This window comes from Canis aureus, chromosome 26 (genome assembly GCF_053574225.1).
Source record: "Canis aureus isolate CA01 chromosome 26, VMU_Caureus_v.1.0, whole genome shotgun sequence".
NCBI classification, from domain to species: domain Eukaryota; kingdom Metazoa; phylum Chordata; class Mammalia; order Carnivora; family Canidae; genus Canis; species Canis aureus.
Window position 1 is genome coordinate 27,925,126 of NC_135636.1, and position 18,573 is coordinate 27,943,698.

The following is an 18,573-nucleotide window of genomic DNA, read 5'->3' on the forward strand; positions in this document are numbered from 1 at the left end:
TGGATCAGGTCATGATCTCAGGGTCATGAGATCGAGCTCCACAAGGCTCCACATAAAGTCTGATTGAAATCCTTTCCCCCTCCATCTCTCTCCCCTCTGTCCCTCCTCCTGCTCACTCATCTCTCTGTCTCTGTCTCTGTCTCTCTCTCATGAATGAGTGAATGAATGAATGAATGAATTTGAACTTTTTAGCCACTCATTTAGGGCTCAGGGTGAGAAGTTCCAACATAGGAAATGCTGTATCCTTAAAAAAACAAAAACAAGAACAAATAAATTTCAAGGTTGTTTATTTCCAGAAAATATCTTATGGGAAATAATATGGCAAATGAGCCAAGAAAAATGCCCAAGTATGTTCATCCTAGGGCCGTTTGGGTTATTAATCCAAAAACTGCCACAAGGAGGAGACTGATTAAATAAACATTGGTCAATCCATACATTAGAACATTCTGCAGATAAGGAAGTAGAAAGACTGTTGTGATGTGTTATTATTTTTTTTTGTGATGTGTTATTATTTAAGTGATTCTATAGGAGCCTTGCAGGGCAATCTTATTTTTTTTTCATGTTACATGAATGCATGTATGAATGTGTGCATGTGAGTATGTAAAGAAAAACTTCTGATAGAAGACACAACAAAATTTAATCTCCAAGAAATGATTTTTATTTACTTTTTTCTCTTTGTATATATCTCTTCTAATTTTTCTACTTGTCTGAAAAAAAGATCATCAAAATTATAATACTAGACCAAATGGGTCATTTACATGGGATTGGTGACTGGGACTGTCTTCCTGGAATTTGTCAGGTGTCTAAAGAGAGGATTGGGCCCTACCAGCATCCACCTATTAGTCTCAGGTCCCAAAAGGGGCCATTTGTGCTGTCATTTGACTGAAGCCCCTGAAAGTCCCACCAACATGTGCAGAATGTCTTTGACCCATAATGGAGAATGAGGTAAGTGTCAAGGTCCTGAGGACCTATCTCAGCTCAGAGAGCATGTGATGTAAGCAGAGAGTTTCAACCCAGAAGCACTACAAACTGGACCACAGTCTCCACATACTCCAAACCAGCCTTTATCCCTTGGCCTGAGGGACATGTCCATGCCACTGAGTCTATTGTTTCCTACCAACTCAGGAAGATAAGTCCTCTGAATCACCAAATGAGAACCATCATAATTAAAAAACTCATCAACATAATGGCAACTATTCATGGAGCACTTCTTCCAATGTGTAGAGTGCTGTGCTCAGTATTTATAACAAGGCTGAGAGGAAGGTATGTGTGTGTATCATTCACATTTTCCAAATGAAGAAACTGAACCTCCAAGAATCTGCCTTGCCCAGATTGTCCAACAAGTAGGTGGCAGAGCTGGGATTCCATCCCAAGTCTGTCAGTCACTGAAACCAGTGCATATCACCACCAATGCCTCTTATAAAATGTCCTCCACACAATGTCATGTGGTAAAGCAACTTGCCCTAAATCCCACAATCCCACACCTGGTAAGAGGTGGAGGGCTTTGGAGACTGTTCGTGTAACTATAACATGTGCAGCCTCTCACAGAGGGCAGTGAGCAGCTCTAGTGGGGAAGACTGTATCGCTGCAGGAGAAGCTCTGTCTTCCCTTGGGCATAGATATAGGTTGTGTTACCTTGGACAGGTGATTTCATCTCTTGGACTCTTCATTTCTTGCTCTATACTATGAGGAAAAGCATGTCTCCTCTCTGAAACTCATTGGCTCCATCTATAAAATTAGTACACATGAGTTCTGCAGCCACCATAGGCCCAAGCTCTGGGGAGACTCTCTCAAAGACAGACCCCACAGCTGACCCTCTTTGCTTGCTCCCTCACAGGTACCTGACATAAGATGCTAAAGGTCTCCAGCCTCTTCATTCTCCTCTGTGGGCTGCTTGCCTCATCCTCTGCTCAAGAGGACCTATCCAGAATTTCTTCCCAGATCACCAATGGTGAGACTGTCCTGCCTTGGATAACATCTGGCCTTGTCAAACCCATAGGCCTCTCCCAAAAATCTAGGCCATGAACCAGTGTGGGTTAAGTTCCAATTACCATCATGCCTGGGACACAGTTAATAGATTAATCATTAGCTCCTCTGATCATCACTATATCACCATGTTTAATCCTGTTTTCCAAGATCCCTGTCTGTCCTGTCTCCTTGCCCTTGTCTATCTATTAAAACCTACCATCAAAAGGCCCAGCCCCACCTGAATTGGCCTCTGTTCACCTCTCCTACCACCCCCCATTCATTGGCTCCCTTCCTGCCACAGTAGCCTCCTCAACACATAGAGCACACCTCAGGACCTTAGCACTCGCTGTTCCCTCTGCCTGGGATACTCTTCTGCTAACTACCAACATGGCTCCCTCCCTTCTTTCAAGTCTCTGCTAAAATGTTGCATTTGCAGAAGACATTCCTTGACATCCCTGCACGAGTTACTTGCCCTCACCCAATACTCTCAATTCCTCACTCTGCCTTTTATTTTTCCCTTATGACAAAAGTAGCTTCAGCAGAATGCATGGTATGGCTGCAGTGGTTAAAATATTGCAAAGTTTTTCTAAACTCCTTGGGAAGTAGCTCCTGCTCAGAGACTCACCAGGTGACCTCTCTCATCACCCCAACTATCCCACCTTCAGCCCCAGGACTTCAGCCTCCTCACCAACCAAAACCTAATGAGTCAACCCCTGGCACAGCTCAGGAGCCACAGACTAGGCTACAGAGCTATGGTTGATGTCTTTTCTGATTGGCTGGTGCCCACGCCCAGCTGGTTGTTGAATATTTTGAAACCAGCCACTTCACAGCACTTATCTGCACTTGACTCACACGTGTCTCTTTATTCACTACTTTATCATCTCTCTTCCCTCATCCCACCAGAATGCCAGCTCCATGAGGGCAGAGAGTGCTGCCTGTTCTCACTGGTGCAGCCTAGTGTGGCCCTGGCACATAGTAGGCCTCCACAAATATTTGCCGAATGATTGTGCCTAGAACTTGGCCCAGCATCAAGCAGTCCAGGAAAACTAGGTGAATGAGAAGTAAGCTCCACGTGTGGGACATGCTCAGAGGTCAAGGCTGCATCTGAGAATCTTTGGCATCTACATGTCTAATGAGGGTCGGGGGCGGATATGTTTTTCAGCTTTGACACAAGGACTCCTTGGCATGAACGTTCTTTCCACCCTGCAAACAATTGACTTCCAGGGGTCACTGAAGAATGTCTTCAGTCTTGCAAGAAGCCACCAGAGCATCCTGGGTGGCCTGCTCACCAACAGAGACACCAATTTAATGTGAGTGGTCTCTGATCAGAATCCCCCACGTCCAGACTGTCCTGGTTTGTTGGTTGGTTAGCACCCTCCCGGCATTTTCTTGACTCTAGAGAGGCCCTTTCCTCAACTAACAGCCCTTCCCACTTCAATGGACTTAGACTCACTGGTGGGAAGAAATTTCCACTGGGAGTAGAGGCAGAAGCTAGGGAGGTGCTGAAGTTATGTCTCTGTCTGGGAAGAGAATGCCTACTCACCTCCAGTCTCTTCTCCTCTCTGAGACTCAACTCCTGCGCCTGTTAAATGCAGAACTGTAGCACCTGACCCCATAGGACCACAGTAAATATTAAGTGAAATAATACACAGTAAATATTAAGTGAAATAATACACGCTACGTGCTTACACAGCTCCTTGTCCTCAGTAAGCTCCTGGTCAGCAGTACTAGTTACAACAATCTCTGCAGTCATGATGTGGCCATAACAAAAATCAATGCCATCTGACCACCAGAGTGTAGAAGACCCAGGTCCCTCTAGGTTCAAAGCTGCTGCTGATTCCCACCCCCGTCCAGCCTGCTCCTCCCCCAGCGCAGCCCATCTTAGCTAATGAAACCACCTATCCAGTCACTCTGACCAAAAATCTTGACATTGTCCAATGCCCCCTCTTCACTTATACCCATGCAGCCTGTCCGCAAACCCTGCCGCAATACCTTCAAAACACAGCCAGGCATTTGACCATTTTCTCCACCTCTTCTGGTGTGAACCACCATCATCTCCATCTGACTTATGGTCCCAGGTCCTCTTGCTTCCACAGCAAAGCCCCTTCTTCTCCATTCTGTTCGACTTGTATCCAGAAGCATCTTTCTCAGAAGTAGGCCAGACACTGTAACTCCCTTGCTCAAGCCTTCCAGTGTCTTCTAATTGCTCTTGGAGTCAAACCCAAAGGTCTTACCATTGGCCCACAAGGCCCTCTGCAATCTGGCCCTGATTGCCCTCTCCCCTCCCCCTTGCCCACCTGCCACACTGAACCTGTTGCTCTTCTAGCCTCCGGGCTTATGCACTTTTTCTGTCTTCTGCCTGGCCCTTTCTTCCCCTGGCTATCCTCACCACCTGTACCCTAACTTTATTCATGACTCCACCCCAAGGTCACCTGCTTTGAGAAGCCTTCCTTGACACTCTAAAATATCACTCGTCCCAGGGTCATCCACTTCACCTGATCCCGCTAGGCGATCTCTTCAACCCATCCATCACCTGACACATTCTGTATGTATTCACTTACTGCATTTATTGTTTTATGCATACATACTCTTCCCAATCATGAGCTGTCTATAACTTTCCATCTTCTACTTATTTATTCACTCATTTATTCCAGCCTGCTTGGTGCTGACCAAACAGCTAAATATGGGCATTCTGTGATGCATTAAGGCAAGAGCTTCTTTTTGCTCAGGGCTATATTCCCATATAACAGCTATGTAATAAATTACATGATTAATGAGTCAGTAACCATCTTTGCACATTCAGCTTCTGCTCTGCAGGGGACATGCCTTCGCACAAAGTGGGGTCCACCTATGGCTATAGCCACAACCTTCCCTGTTGTGCTGTTTTTTTCACCCAGAGTACAGATGAAAGACCTTCGACTCCTTCAGGTTTCCCTTGAGAACTCCCCCAACTTCAAGGAGGTCGACTTACAGATACCATTGGCATTTTCCATACAAATAAAGTAAGTAACAGTTGCAAGCCGCTTGTATAGTTCCAGTCACTTTTGCACATATGTGTGCGTGAGGGTAGCAGCCATAACTAAGGTGTGTCCGGTATAATCTCAGCAAGTCTCATTGTGTGGTTGGCGCAAAATACCCCCACTCTGGAAGTGGGTCACTCTCTATGAGTAGGATTAGAGCATATGGAATACTTGAATGTTTCCAAGCTGGGGTCTCTCTAGGGAAGGTAGAGCAGTTTGAGCAAGTTTCCTTTCACTGCTTTATCCAGAAAGCCCCACCTTCATTTATTTAGACTTCCTGAGCCCACCCAGCTCTGACCCAATACAACTTAAGACAATGACGCAGAATCTGCTCTAGACCCCAACACCCCTTGGCACCATTGCCTAGAGAGTGTCCACATAAGTGTTTGCTTTATTTGGTTTGCACGGTGTATATTCAGGGAGAACAGGCATTCTTGAGTTCATCACAACTGTCACCTCTCCCTGTGAAACCAGCCCCTGGTCTACCTTATTTATTTCCATCTCAAGCCTGGCCCTAGAGGCAGTGAAGTTTGTGACCTCCAGAAGGGTACTTTCCAAAGTCACAGTTTCTCAATTTTGATAAGATGCTATGCTTAGAATCAACCTTTTCCTTTCTAACTGTCCCTTGAACCAGAGATAGCAGGTATCAGTTATACAACCTAAACACAGACCTACGTGGCTCAGCTACTGGCAGCATGCCTGACTTGGAGAAAGCCATTCCCATTCTCCTGAAACACTTCTTTAGAAAAATGAGGAAATGGAGCAGCTGAGTAGCTCAGTCAATTAAGCATCTGCCTTAGGTCATGATCTTGGGGTCCTGGGATTGAGCCCCACATCAGGCTCCTTGCTTGGCAGGGAGTCTGCTTGTCCCTCTCCCTCTGCACCTCCCCCCAACTCATGTATGTGCTCCCTCTCTCTCTCTCTCTTCCTCATTCTCTCAAATAAATAAAATCTTTTTAAAAATTTGTTTAGAAAAATCAGGAAATGATCTTCACAGGGTGATTTTGAGGATCCTGTGCAAACACAGGAGAACCTTCATTCTGGAAACAAATGGAAGGAAAGTAAGCTCTGAGGTTCTCTCCTACTAGCCTTAATTCTTCCCTCCCACAGGTTTCCAGCTCTTAATCCCTGCATATTCCATGTATGGGCAGATATGAAAGTCCAGCTTTATTTGGAGAAGGATGTAGATAGCAGATATCAACTCGCCTTTGGGCATTGCAGGATTGCACCTGACACTGTATGGATCCAATCTGAAAATTTGTAAGTTCTCCATTTTTCTCTCTCTGCATGCAACCGGTTGTGATGTAGCCCCAAGGAGGCTTCACCTGAAAGATGTCACCAGCAAAACAATACCTTCTCCAATGAGTCTTTTGTGCATACGAGGATGGGTGTCTTACAAATAGAACTTCATGTCATTTAAAAATTTTTGTTTATTATGAAAATAACATTTTTACTGACATGAAAAGTGGCTCACTGAATAGTACCCAGGACGAACAAAGCAGGCTCACTCGATTATTGGCTGACATTTAAGTTATTTCTGAATTTTTTGCTATTATAATAATCCTGAACCTTTTGGTGCAGGAAAGTATAGATTCCTAAGATTATTGAAAAAGTATAAATAGTTTTATGACTTTTAAATTTGAAGATACATTATAGTTTTAAGGCATTCCAAACCCCTTACCAAATACCTCACCAATAGAATTAAAGTGAGGTATTTCTGGCTGGCGTTGGTTAGTTTCACCTCATAGCCAATCTGGACCAATTATTCCTATTTTTACAACTTTTCCTTCAGTAGGGATTTTCAGCGAAAATCCCATGGATGCCATTTCCTTGACTACCAGTAGAGCAAGGATTTCACCATTTGTTTATTGGTCTGTGACACCTCCTCTTCAGAGTAACTGTTTTCAGAGGTTTGCCCTTTTACTAAGTGTTATCTTTTAAATTTATAAATGTATAATCTCTTTTTTACAAAATCTGTAAAAATGTTTTAAATTTAGGTTCGTGTTCATGATTAACTGAATCCATAGTCATCACCAACCTATTGCATACCATCTCTTTTTCATTCATGAATTCTTTATTTTGATTCAAGAAAGATGTGAGTGTGAAGTCCTTTCTGAGCTCTTACAGGTCTGGTAACATCTTCCTGTCCTGTTCTAGATAAGGCATCCTTGACTCACAGCCATTTTCCCCCAAGGGAAATTCTGTCAGTGTGGCTCCATGTCTTTTGACATGGTGAAGAAAACCAGTCTTTCCTTTCAGGGAAATCGGAGTCCTCAGGCTGGAAGTGTCAGATTATCTGATTTATATGTAAAGCAAACATGTTGCCTGAGAATGAGATTTACCCTCACCTGTAGAGATTATGGACTGGGTCAGGAACTTGAAGACACATTTACACTGCTATATCCTGCTTCTTTCTCCTCTACACCTGAAGAATGATATTACATTACTCCTTCCATGAAGGCATGACCATTGGGCTAAGGAGAAAAGATCTGTTGGAGCATTTGATAATTAGAAGAACAGGAAAGTGCCAGAAATAGAATGATCAGGACCTAAAAGGGTGGTAGATGTTGAAAAAAGCATTCCGGAAGAGAGGAACAAAATAGGCAAGGAGAGAGGGGTAATGCAGAACAATGATGAGGGCAGGATGATTTAAATTGAAAGATTAATTTTAGGGAGCCCTCTCAGATAGGTTGGAGCAGAAGGTAAGCCTGGGTCATGGAGTGCCATGGAAACAGTGAGCAGACTTTAAATAATGTAGGGTCAACTCTAACACATAAATGATGTAAAGAAAGAAGAGTTTGGGAGAATTTAATCTGTTCTATTTTCATTCTTCATTTAGTGTCACCCCAATGAAAAAAAATATTGTAGAAAACATAGAGAGAATCCTGGGAGACCTGATAATCCATAATTTGGGAGCAAAAGTAAGTATACAAACCTAGACTAGTTCAGTTTTTTAGTCTGGAACCCAGAACTTGGTGGACTGCATCTTCTTAATAAACTGGAAGGAAATCTTCCAGGAAGGAGAGTTAGGGAGAGAGGAAGTGGTGTTTAACAAGTTCCCATTCCGCAACCAGCACTGGTGAAGTGTTTTATGGATATTTTCAATTCTTCAAGTCAAAATCAGCATCTGTGTGACTGGAGATAAGTTGATAAGCCTCTCCAAGACTCAGTTTCCTTATCTGTAAAATAAGTATAAGTAATCATAAAATTAACAATTAATACTCATTAAGACACAGGCATTGTGCTAAGGATCTTACATGAATTTTCATATTCTAAATAACAGTATTATCTCCATTTTCCAGATAAAGTTCCAGAGATGACCAATGACTTACCTAAGTCACAGAGCTGCCAAATAGCTCAACTTACATGTGACCCCAGGGCAGTCTGTCCCCCAAACCCCACTACCGGGTTGTTCCCTAGGGTTGGTTGGCTTTGAAGGAAATCTTGCCTTGATTGCCCCCAGAATATTCAGCCTCCATTGGTGGAGCCACCCCCCTCCTGACTCTTGCATACTTTCTTGTCTTTCAGATGTGTCCCTTCATTAATTCGTGTCTTTATGACCTGAATCCGCAAGTGACTAAGGAACTGATTAGTAAGTGCTGGTGGTGAGAAAACAGAGAAACACTCCAGGAGGAAGCTCAGACTCCTCCTTTACCCTTTACATCTCCTCTCCCCTGACACTCCTCCCAGATAAACATTCCCTTCCTCAGGGAGGCAGAATGGTCCCTGCTAATAATGATCCTCATAAACTCAGCTGCTACTGACTGTGAGAGTCCTATGCACTATGTCCAGGGTTAAGCACTCTGCCTGCACTGGCCATTGAACCTCTACCACTAATCAAACACATGTTGGTTTCAATTCCATTCTGGCTCCCAAAATTTAGAGAAGCTGAGATATAAATGGGAGCTTCTTTGGGGAAAAAAAAAAAAGCTGCCTGATTCTTCCTTTACCCTTCTCCTAGATTGGATGATGTTGCATTTTGAGCAAAAAATTGGCCTGGTTTCAGCCCAAAGACTGCCTCCTTCTAGTAGTCTCTACCTCCAGGCACCTGAAGTTTCCAGGTCTGCCAGAAGCCAAAGCAGGCAGCTGAGGCCCCCAGTGGGAATCTGAAAACCAATAGAATTTCTGGGCTGAAAGGACTTTTCCTTCATTAACGGAAGATTCACTAGTCCTACCCAGCAAGTAGTTTTCTGGCCTCTGCTCACATACCTCCACTGACAGGGAGCTCACTATTATAAAGTAGGAAGCTTGAGGCAATTGATCTGAATTATTCTTTAAACTCCCAAGGTATAGTTTCCAGGCTCACCCAAACTAAATGTGAGTGGGGCAGCTTGACCAATGCCTTCACTCTGCTGATAATTGGGCCGCCATTCTAGAGAGGTGGACAGGCAAATGGGGACCAGCTGCTGTGACGCCAACTCCCTTCACTGTCTCATTTCAACGTATAGCTCTTAAGTTACTAGCATGGGAGGGAGTGATTGTTCCCAATTTATGGATGAAGAAACCAAGGCCCAGAACTGTCAATGAAGTGATCAGAGATGCCAGTGACTAAGCATTGCCTCCAGCCCCAACCTCATGTCTCCTAGTGGTTGCCTCATTCCCTAAACCTGCTCTGCTCCCATTCAGAGTAGGAGAAAACTCCTTTGGCCTCTCTGATCCTCCTTTACTGCCACTGTCTAAGTTATCTGTTTTGCCTTCTAGGTCTGCTGCTGCAGCAGGGCAAGTACCGTGCCACTATTCAAATATCCCCAAAGTAAAGGAACCACGTTTGCACCAATATGGTGAGAGATTAGAGCATATTTCCATTCCTTAGTGATGGTACTTAGCCTTTAGGGTCATTATAAATGTTTCATTCATTCATAAGATTTCAATTAAGCTTCTACTATGTGCTAACTGCTAGGATATGGCTATGAACAACACAAGACTCTGCTCTCCTGGAGTTTCTAGCCTAGTTGAGTGCACTGACAAAGAACTAGGAAATAACTGCATAGTCAACTAAATTCCAGCAGATGGTGCATACACTGAAGAAAACAAAGCAGAGACTGAGAATAACAGGTGGAGGCAGGGAGGGAGGCATCAAATTAAGAGAATAGAGTCACGCAGAAGGCTCTTTGAGATCTTTCAACTGAGCCATGAATGATAAGGCAGGAGTTGTGCCAAGACCAAGGGGAAGAACATCACAGATAGAAGGATGAGAATGTGCAAAAGCCCTGAAGCAGGAATGAGTTTTCCTTTTGGAAGCAGGAAAGGAAAGCAATGTGACTGGGATGTGGAAGGGCACCAGTTGTAGGAAGTATCTTTACAAAGCTTTTGTAAAAAGTTTTATTAATGTATCATGTATTTATTTGCAACTATTCTATGTTGAAAACACTCTGATCGAGTGTCACCATCTCAGGTCTCTCAAAAAAAAAAAGTATATCGACCACTCTCTTCCCTACTTCCCTACTTATTTTTCTTCATAAAATTCATTATTATCTGACTTTTACTATACTGTTTCTTTTCTGTCTCTACTACTAGAATGTATGGTTCATGAAAGCAAGGACTTTTTCTTATTCCCTGTTTTTATCCCAGGTGTCAGCATTACAAAAATGAATTAGACATGGCTCCTGACTAGAGTCCCAGCCTAGTAAAGGATAAGACAAATAAATGGGCAATCTTATATGCGGTAGGGTCTTCTGGTTGGGATTCTGTGGAAGTAGAGAGGCAAGATCCAGCAGCACTCCCTGTGGACTTCCAGGAAGGCTTCAAGGGGAAGCAGGATTTAAACTGGGCATTGAAGAATGATTAAGAGTTTCTTCCTGGGAAAATACATTAAAGACAGAGAACACCTGATGTGCAAATACACAGGAGTAGGAAAGGACCTGATGCTCTGAACCACAGGAAGAAGCTCTAGGTGACTGGTCGTAGGAGTCATGGAGGATGGAAGCATGAGGAATAAGGATAAGTTTGTAGTGAACTATACATGCTTTCTGAGAACAAGGGTTCATGTGATGGGTCAAGCCACCAAGAAGAAGGTGCAGTCCATGAAAGGGAACATGAGAATTTGAAGACCAACACTACAATTGAATCTGTCTTTAGGTTGGTGGCTTAGTTATGTAAGATTCTAAACTAATACTGTGTGATAGAAATATAACACAAAACACACATGTAACTTAGAATTTTCTAGTGATGAAATTTTTAAAAGGAAAAGGGAACATATTTAGCAATATATTTCATTTGTCAAATATATCCAAAATATTATCATGTCAACATTTAATGAATATAAAATTATTAATGAAATATTTTACATTCTATTTTTGTCCCAAGTCTTTGATTCCTGTGTATATATATTTTATAAGTTATATATAATATGTTATATATTATTATATGTTATATAATATATGTTATTATATATAACATATATTACAAGTATATTTCATACTTACAGAACATTTCTATTTGGACTAGTTGCAACTGAAGTTCTCAGCGTCCACCTATGGCTAATGGCTGCCATACTGGACAATGCAATTCTAACTAACTTGCTGCCAGTTGCAGCACTTTGAAAAGCCTAGAGCATCTCATTTTATACCCACCAATACATCTAGGCTGCCATCTATCACAGCAGCTCCAAATTGTGCCCCCATGTCATGTTAGTCCACAGACATATTTGCTTCAACCCAGAAAGTATTTTGTAAATGTGACTGTGTTGCCAATATTAAAAGTAAGAAATATGTCTTGTGATCAAGCAGAACATCTGGCAGTATTTTATATCCTTGTGTCATGAAGTAAGTCAAGGTGAGAAGGAAGATCCATCTTAGTTGATGAGAGACAGTACAGGGAACAGAATTTTTTATCCTGGGAGACGCAGTGGATGGATGTCCAAACTGGTATATGGTTCAGCACCATGGATAGTGGACAGCAGTATGAGGGAAGTGAGATGGGCAGAGGAAGAGGCTCTCAGCTCTGGTTTACATCCTCCTTAAAAAGGGGTATGAAGTTGACTAATATCTTTATTATCTCACACAAAATTAGGTCTCGCTTGCTGACCTCCTCCTTGGAATGTCCTCCACATTCCAGACCCTCACCTATATAGATGTTCATGTTGATTACTCAACTGCCGCCTGGAATTTCTTTCCCTGAACTCCAAGGATCCCCTACTTCTCTGGGTATGGAGGCTATTTTCCTGTAACTCCTCACCAGAATTCATGTGCTGATTCCTTATAATCTCTTCACAATAAATTCTTTTTTGCAACTCTGAACTATGGGTTGTCCTCCCTCCATAGTGCCATGTGGGCGGGGGGAAAGATAGCCAGAGATGGCTGTGGGTCTGATCATGATGACAAAAAACTTGCAGAATAGAGGAGGGTTCCTAGGTTAATTTAGTCTTTATCTCAGAAATATCTCAACACTCTGGTCTGGAATTTCCCCAAAACTAAGGAACAAGTCTTCCTGTCTTCTCTGAGATGTTTTCTGGATGATTTTGTGGCCTTGGGCCACAATCCCCTCACTGTGAAGTGAGTTTTGTTCTCATCCAATAGATCCCTCAGGCAACCTACAAAGTTGTGGTTTATGGAAGAAAACTTAGCTCTGGTAACCCCATTTTTCTTCTCTCTGTAACCAAACTTCTCAAGAGACATATTGCTATCCATTGTTTCTACTTCCTCACCTTTATCCAGTGCTCAATTTTGGATAACCTGCCTTATCCCCTCAACACAAAATAATTTACTTTAGGTTATCCATCACTTCCTTCAAGGCCAACATCAGCGAACTGAATAGTGTTCATGTTCCTCAAGTCATTAGCAATTAACTTTGCATGACCACTCCAATCTACTCCCCATCTGCTCCTCCTCCGCTTTTTCTTCCTTATCACTACCTTGATTCATGCCTGGCACTCTTCTGTATGCACATACATTACATCCACTTACTCTTTTAAATAAATTGTGTTGGTTATTAAGCTTTTATCTCTTGGTTATAAATCTAACTTTCTGTACTCTGTTTTGCTGTGCTGGGTCTGGAAGTATGAAAACCACCTATCTCTTTTACTAGCTTGCTCCTTGTTAGGATCCTTCACTTGAGGGAGGTTGCAAAGCTGAAGGAGGAGAAAAGAAAACTTTTCTCTCCTGTTTGCTTCCTATTCCTCTAATGGTTTTTCACCCAATCGGGGAAAGTTGGTTTCAGTTTACAAGTTGCTGGTTTGTTTGTTTTTTTAATGCTCCAAACCCAGCTTTATTCTTTTCCTCAGAATACTGCACCAATCAACAGGAGCCCCTTTCTCAGAAGTCTACTTCCTAGTTCCATGGGGTTTCTCCTCCAAGATCCTTAAAATTCATCCCAACCACCTTTTGTTGCCACTGGACCCATAACTTGGTTCAGATCTCAGCATGCTCCAGAAGGACAAGAATAAAGGATAAAATAACTTATATACTCAAAATAATTACTTTTTTTGATCATTTATATCAGCAGACATGGGGTATATGTGTAACAATTGATGTGAAAATGTTGGGGCTCTGGAGCAGACAGTCAAGAAAGAATTCTTGAGATGTCCTTGGTGCAAAAAGGTGGTTTTATTAAAGCGTGGAGACAGGACCCAGGGACAGTAAGGGCTGTACTAAGGCTGTGAGGAGTGATTGATCATACACTTTCAAGTTGTGAGGGGGTCAGGGATAGTGTAAGTCTCTAAGGAATTTGGAAGCAAATTTTCCAGGACCTTGAGGGGCTAGCTGTTGTTAGGAAAAGGTAATTTACTACTGCCTAGTAAAACCTTAGTCATGAGACCCTTCAGATATATATCAGTGGGACTTATGCTTGGAGAATGATGACTAACATATATCTTCGGTAGGAGGGTAGAGATAAAGGAAATTTCCAAAGGGATTTTTATATGTTAAAGAAAATTTAGGGCAGCCTGGATGGCTCAGTGGTTTAGTGCCGCCTTCAGCCTAGGGCCTGATCCTAGAGACCCAGGATCAGGTCCCACGTCAGGCTCCCTGCATGGAGCCTGCTTCTCCCTCTGCCTGTGTCTCTGCTTCTCTCTCTCTCTCTCTCTCTCTCATTAATAAATAAATAAATAATCTTAAAAAAAAAAGAGAAAATTTACAGGATCCTAGGGATTGAGCTAATGTTAAGGTTGCTTTTTGCCTCTAGCAAAGTATTAATATCAAGGCAGCTAAGCTCCTTAAGGAAGATCACTTTGCCTGTCCCAAGTACTTGTCAATGGGCTATAAGTTTTAAAGAAGTTTAATTCTTTTTCTTTTGCCTTTGTTCTCTACATCAGTAATTGACTCTAAATATGTTAGACAAAAAAAGAATATAAACTGAGTTGTATGTGATTAATTGATGGGTGCCTTTATCCAAGATTCCAGATTTAATATTAGATCACACAGCCTAAAATGGCTTTGATAGCTTATTGTGTTGGTTACTGGAAAATAAACTCAAAAACGGCCTTCATTCAATGAGGTTGAAGACTTTCTGGGTTCAATATAAGTAAGGAACCCGAAGACTTGGAGTGATTGTACTTTAGAGTGTAGTTATTTTTGCAAACATATGTGCCCCTGCCGTTAAACCTGCTGAGAGAGCCCAAACAACAATCTCTTCACCAAAAAATTGGAAAAAAAAAAAAAAAAAAAAACGTTGGTTTGGACAGCATTCACATCCTTGAAAAGCTCTGTGGTGGGGATCCCTGGGTGGCGCAGCGGTTTGGCACCTGCCTTTGGCCCACGGTGCGATCCTGGAGACCCGGGATCAAATCCCACATCGGGCTCCCGGTGCATGGAGACTGCTTCTCCCTCTGCCTGTGTCTCTGCCTCTCTCTCTCTCTCTTTCTCTGTGACTATCATAAATAAATAAAAATTAAAAAAAAAAAAAAAAAAGCTCTGTGGTGTCTGTTTTCTATTACCCGGAAAATGCTGCCATTGAGAAATACTCCCTGATTTCAATGGGGCATGATGAGACAAACGAGTAGCAAAGAGCAAGTGGTGGAGCTTAACTGGGCGGAAACAAGAAGGCAAGCTTATTGGAATGGATAGCCAATCATGAATTGGCAATCAGAATACTTGACAATTGCTAATTGATCACAGTTTTCCTATAAAGGAAATGGATGGTCCACCTACTAAATGTTAATTGATTGGGAAGATCTCCAGGTTTGGAATCCAGAAACTTGCCTTGGGTTGCCAAAATGGAAAGTCAGAGCTTTTCATCCAATTTCCAACTAAAGGCTGGTTCACATTCAGGAAACTCCTGATTGAAGGGGAGGCAAGGGATCTTGCAATATTGCCACAGCTTATACTGTAAGTCTTCCTACAAGTCTTTCCCAAATTGGCCTGTTGACATTTATTGAATCATGGTACACTGTGGAAAAATATCCAGAATTTTTGGGGATATGAGATACTGGCTCAGAAATTATGCTATTTTCCAGAAACTGAAAATACTTTTATGGTCCACCAAAGTGATTATGGTTGTCAAATGATAAATGGAGTTTTGGCACGAGTTTGATTCAGAATGGGCCTGATAATTACATGGACCCATTCTGTGACTATTTCCCCAATTCTTTAATGTATAATTGGAAGAGACATCATTAGCAACTGGCAGAAGCCCCATTTGGCTCTCTGATCCACAGAGGGAGAGCTTTTGGGAGAGGAAAGCCTAAATGGAAACTCCCAGAGCTTTCTCTTTTAACCCGATAATAAACCAAAGCAAAACTATATCACTGGGGGAAATTGGAGAGACAAAGACCATCATTTTAATCTGAGGATTAAATTAAAAGGATGCTGAAAAAATAAAAATAAATAGAAGGATGCTGATACTTGTATCAGGCAAGATTAATGCGAGAAGAGAAAGAGACAAAGAGAGGGATTACAAGGAATTGATTTACATGATTATAGGGGTTATTTAAGCAAGACCAAGACCCATGAGGAAGCTATGAGGAAGTGAGAATCAAGCACCCAAGCTACTGTCCACAGGAAATATTTCTTTTTTTCTCTCTCTCTCCTCCTTGTTCTTCTACTCCTCCTCCTCTTTCCTCTTCTCTTTGTTTCTCCCTGTCTCTCTCTTCTCCTTTCTCCCTCTCTCCCCTCAGCCTTGCTTGTAAATCCTCCCAACTAATTGAATCAGTCCTAACTGGATTATCCAGGATAACCTCCCTTACATTAGGTCACTCACTATGAACTTTAATTACAGCTGAAAACTCCCTTCAGAGCAACACCTAGGTTAGCATCTAATTAAATAACAGGACTGTAGCCTAGCCAAGTTGACAGGATAGGAAAAAAGAAACTCACAATACTTATCTCATCTTTAACAAGACTGTTCGCTATCCTTAAAGTGAACCCATCCCCTGACACCTGGGATTTACTATTGCCCTTAAAATGTTTTTCCCTCTATTCCAAGATGTAGGGACCATCAAAATCAGCTTGCTTTTACTTGGCAGTGCTATCAGTACTGTTTTCACAGTTTTTCCTAGCACTAGTCAGCAATCCTGCTCTCTCTCATAATATAGTTTACAAAACTCTTGATCATACTGATGTCACAGAATATCACATATGTCCAATACATTAACATTATGCTAATTAAACTTGATGAGCAGCAATTAACAAGCATTAGCAAAATTAAAGGCATTAGTAAAATACACATGAGCAAGAAGCTGAGATACAATCTCATAAAAGCCCAGATCCCCAGCACTTTCATGAAGTTTATTCAAGTACAAAAAAGCACAAAGCTTCATGAGCCGTTTTCATTTTTAAGGTAATGCATACCACAATTAAAATTGTTATTCTGACACATTTACTGAATAACTCTTAAGGTACCAGTTCCAGTAGGAATCAGCAAAAATAGGCTCTCCAGCAAACAGTGCAAGCTTCTCTAACATCTTGTCCTTATAACCTAGGCAGAACAAACTATACTTTCAAAGTATCCATGGCAAATAAGGATGTTTATGGATGCTCTGGCAAGCTCTAATAAGAGAAACACAGTACAGATCTCTAGAGCTTTGGAGAAAAGCCCTATCTTGGCCCCAACTGTTTCAATTTTTAAAAACAGCTCCTGCCTTGCTACTTAATCCTAGTAGAAATGAATATCTAAACATGGGATATCTAATATGCAATCAGAGATATCCTTCAGGGACTACATATCAAGTTTCTTTTTTTTCCCCCTGACATGCAGTTTATTTTTTTTATTTTTATAAATTTATTTTTTATTGGTGTTCAGTTTGCCAACATATAGAATAACACCCAGTGCTCATCCCGTCAAGTGCCCACCTCAGTGCCCGTTACCCAGTCACCCCCACCCCCCGCCATATCAAGTTTCTTTATGATATATTACATTGATTTTCAAATACTAAACTAAACTTGATTTCTTGAGATAAACCCCCACTTAATCATGATGCCTTTTCCTTTTTTTACATTTAAATCTGTATTGAAGTCACAAATATGTTGTTGAGGATTTCTGTCTCCACGTTCATGATAAATATTGGCCTGTAGTATTGACCCTGGTCTGGGTTTGGTATTAGGGTAAGGCTGGCTTCAGAGAAGGACTTGATAAATATTCTCTCCTCTTCAATTTTCTGGAATAGCTTGGGTATAATGTGGTGTTTAGTATGGAGCAATCTGGACCTAGAGTTTTCTGTGTAGTAAGGTTTTTATCTACAAATTCAATATCTTTAATAGATACAGGGCTTTTCAGGTTATCTATTTCTTCTCAAGAAGCTTTGGTGGTTTGTGTCTTTCAAGGAATTTGTTCCTTTTATCTACATTATAGAATTAATTGGCATAAAGTCATTTATAATATTTCCTTATTATTCTTTTAATACCTGTAAAGTCTGTAACGCTATCAGCCCTCTCATTCCTGATGCTGGTCATTTGTGTCTTCTCTCTCTTTTTCCAAATCTACCTGACTAGAGTTTTATCAACTGTATTAATCTTTTAAAAAAAACTGGCTTCTAATTTCACTGATTTTCTTTAATGTTTTTTGGGTTTATTTCATTAATTTCTATTCTATTCTTTATTACTTCTTTGTTTCATTTTTATTTATTTTTTTAAAGATTTATTTACTTATTTGAGAGAGAGAGAGAGAGAGAACATTTGCACATGAGCAGGGCAGGGCAGAGAAAGAGGGAGAGAGAATATCAAGCAGACTCTGTGCTGAGTGCAGGGCCAGATACGGGCTCTGATCCCAAGACCCTGAGATTAGAACCTGAGCCAAAACCAAGAGTCTGACGCTCAATTAACTGAACCACAAAGACACTCCTGCTTGCTTTGTTTTTAATTATTTTAACTTTTCCTGTTAAGCTTCTTACAATGAATGATGAGGTCTGATATGTGCTTTAAGGAGAAGAACTCAAGCACATTTCCTCCTCCCCACTGGCTGGCATTTAAGGCAGGCGTGGCTCTGAATAGCTGGTCATTGTGAATGGCCTACCACTGTCCTTTCCTCCTGAGAACAACTCCTCATTGTAGGACCCTGGGCTTGATGGGGCCAGTTCCTGCCCACTAGTGGTTCAAAGTGTTCATAGTTATGGTGAAACATGCAGTCTTCACTCTCCCTGAGAACTCCAGCTCATTGAAAATCTTTGATGGTTGCCATGCGTGTCCCATGGAGTCTTTAGTGGCCTCTGTGGAAT

General features: G+C 41.6%; 1 protein-coding gene and 1 long non-coding RNA gene across 4 annotated transcripts in view; one reads left to right on the plus strand and one right to left on the minus strand.

The window, feature by feature from the left end:
- The first annotated feature begins 1,851 nt into the window (after window positions 1-1,851).
- On the plus strand, window positions 1,852-9,745 carry LOC144298198 (putative BPIFA4P protein). The gene is made up of 7 exons (XM_077872746.1): window positions 1,852-1,951; window positions 3,131-3,278; window positions 4,866-4,970; window positions 6,099-6,248; window positions 7,828-7,909; window positions 8,517-8,580; window positions 9,690-9,745. Exons 1-7 carry the CDS (start codon window positions 1,852-1,854, stop codon window positions 9,743-9,745), a joined length of 705 nt encoding a protein of 234 aa, XP_077728872.1.
- The window catches only part of LOC144298199 (uncharacterized), a 75,685-nt gene continuing 64,892 nt past the window's right edge, over window positions 7,781-18,573 (minus strand). For all 3 annotated transcript variants that reach the window (XR_013365158.1, XR_013365157.1, XR_013365159.1), the window contains one exon: window positions 7,781-8,167. This is a non-coding gene — a long non-coding RNA (uncharacterized LOC144298199). The remainder of the gene's footprint in view (window positions 8,168-18,573) is intronic.

What these genes read in the sequence shown, in the direction of transcription:
- LOC144298198 (XM_077872746.1), top strand. Translation starts at nt 1,852, where the DNA reads ATGCTAAAGGTCTCCAGCCTCTTCATTCTCCTCTGTGGGCTGCTTGCC. An exon ending in TGGATCCAATCTGAAAATTT is followed by an intron (nt 6,249 to 7,827) that starts GTAAGTTCTCCA and finishes TTCTTCATTTAG; the next exon opens with TGTCACCCCAATGAAAAAAA. An exon ending in TCCATAATTTGGGAGCAAAA is followed by an intron (nt 7,910 to 8,516) that starts GTAAGTATACAA and finishes CTTGTCTTTCAG; the next exon opens with ATGTGTCCCTTCATTAATTC.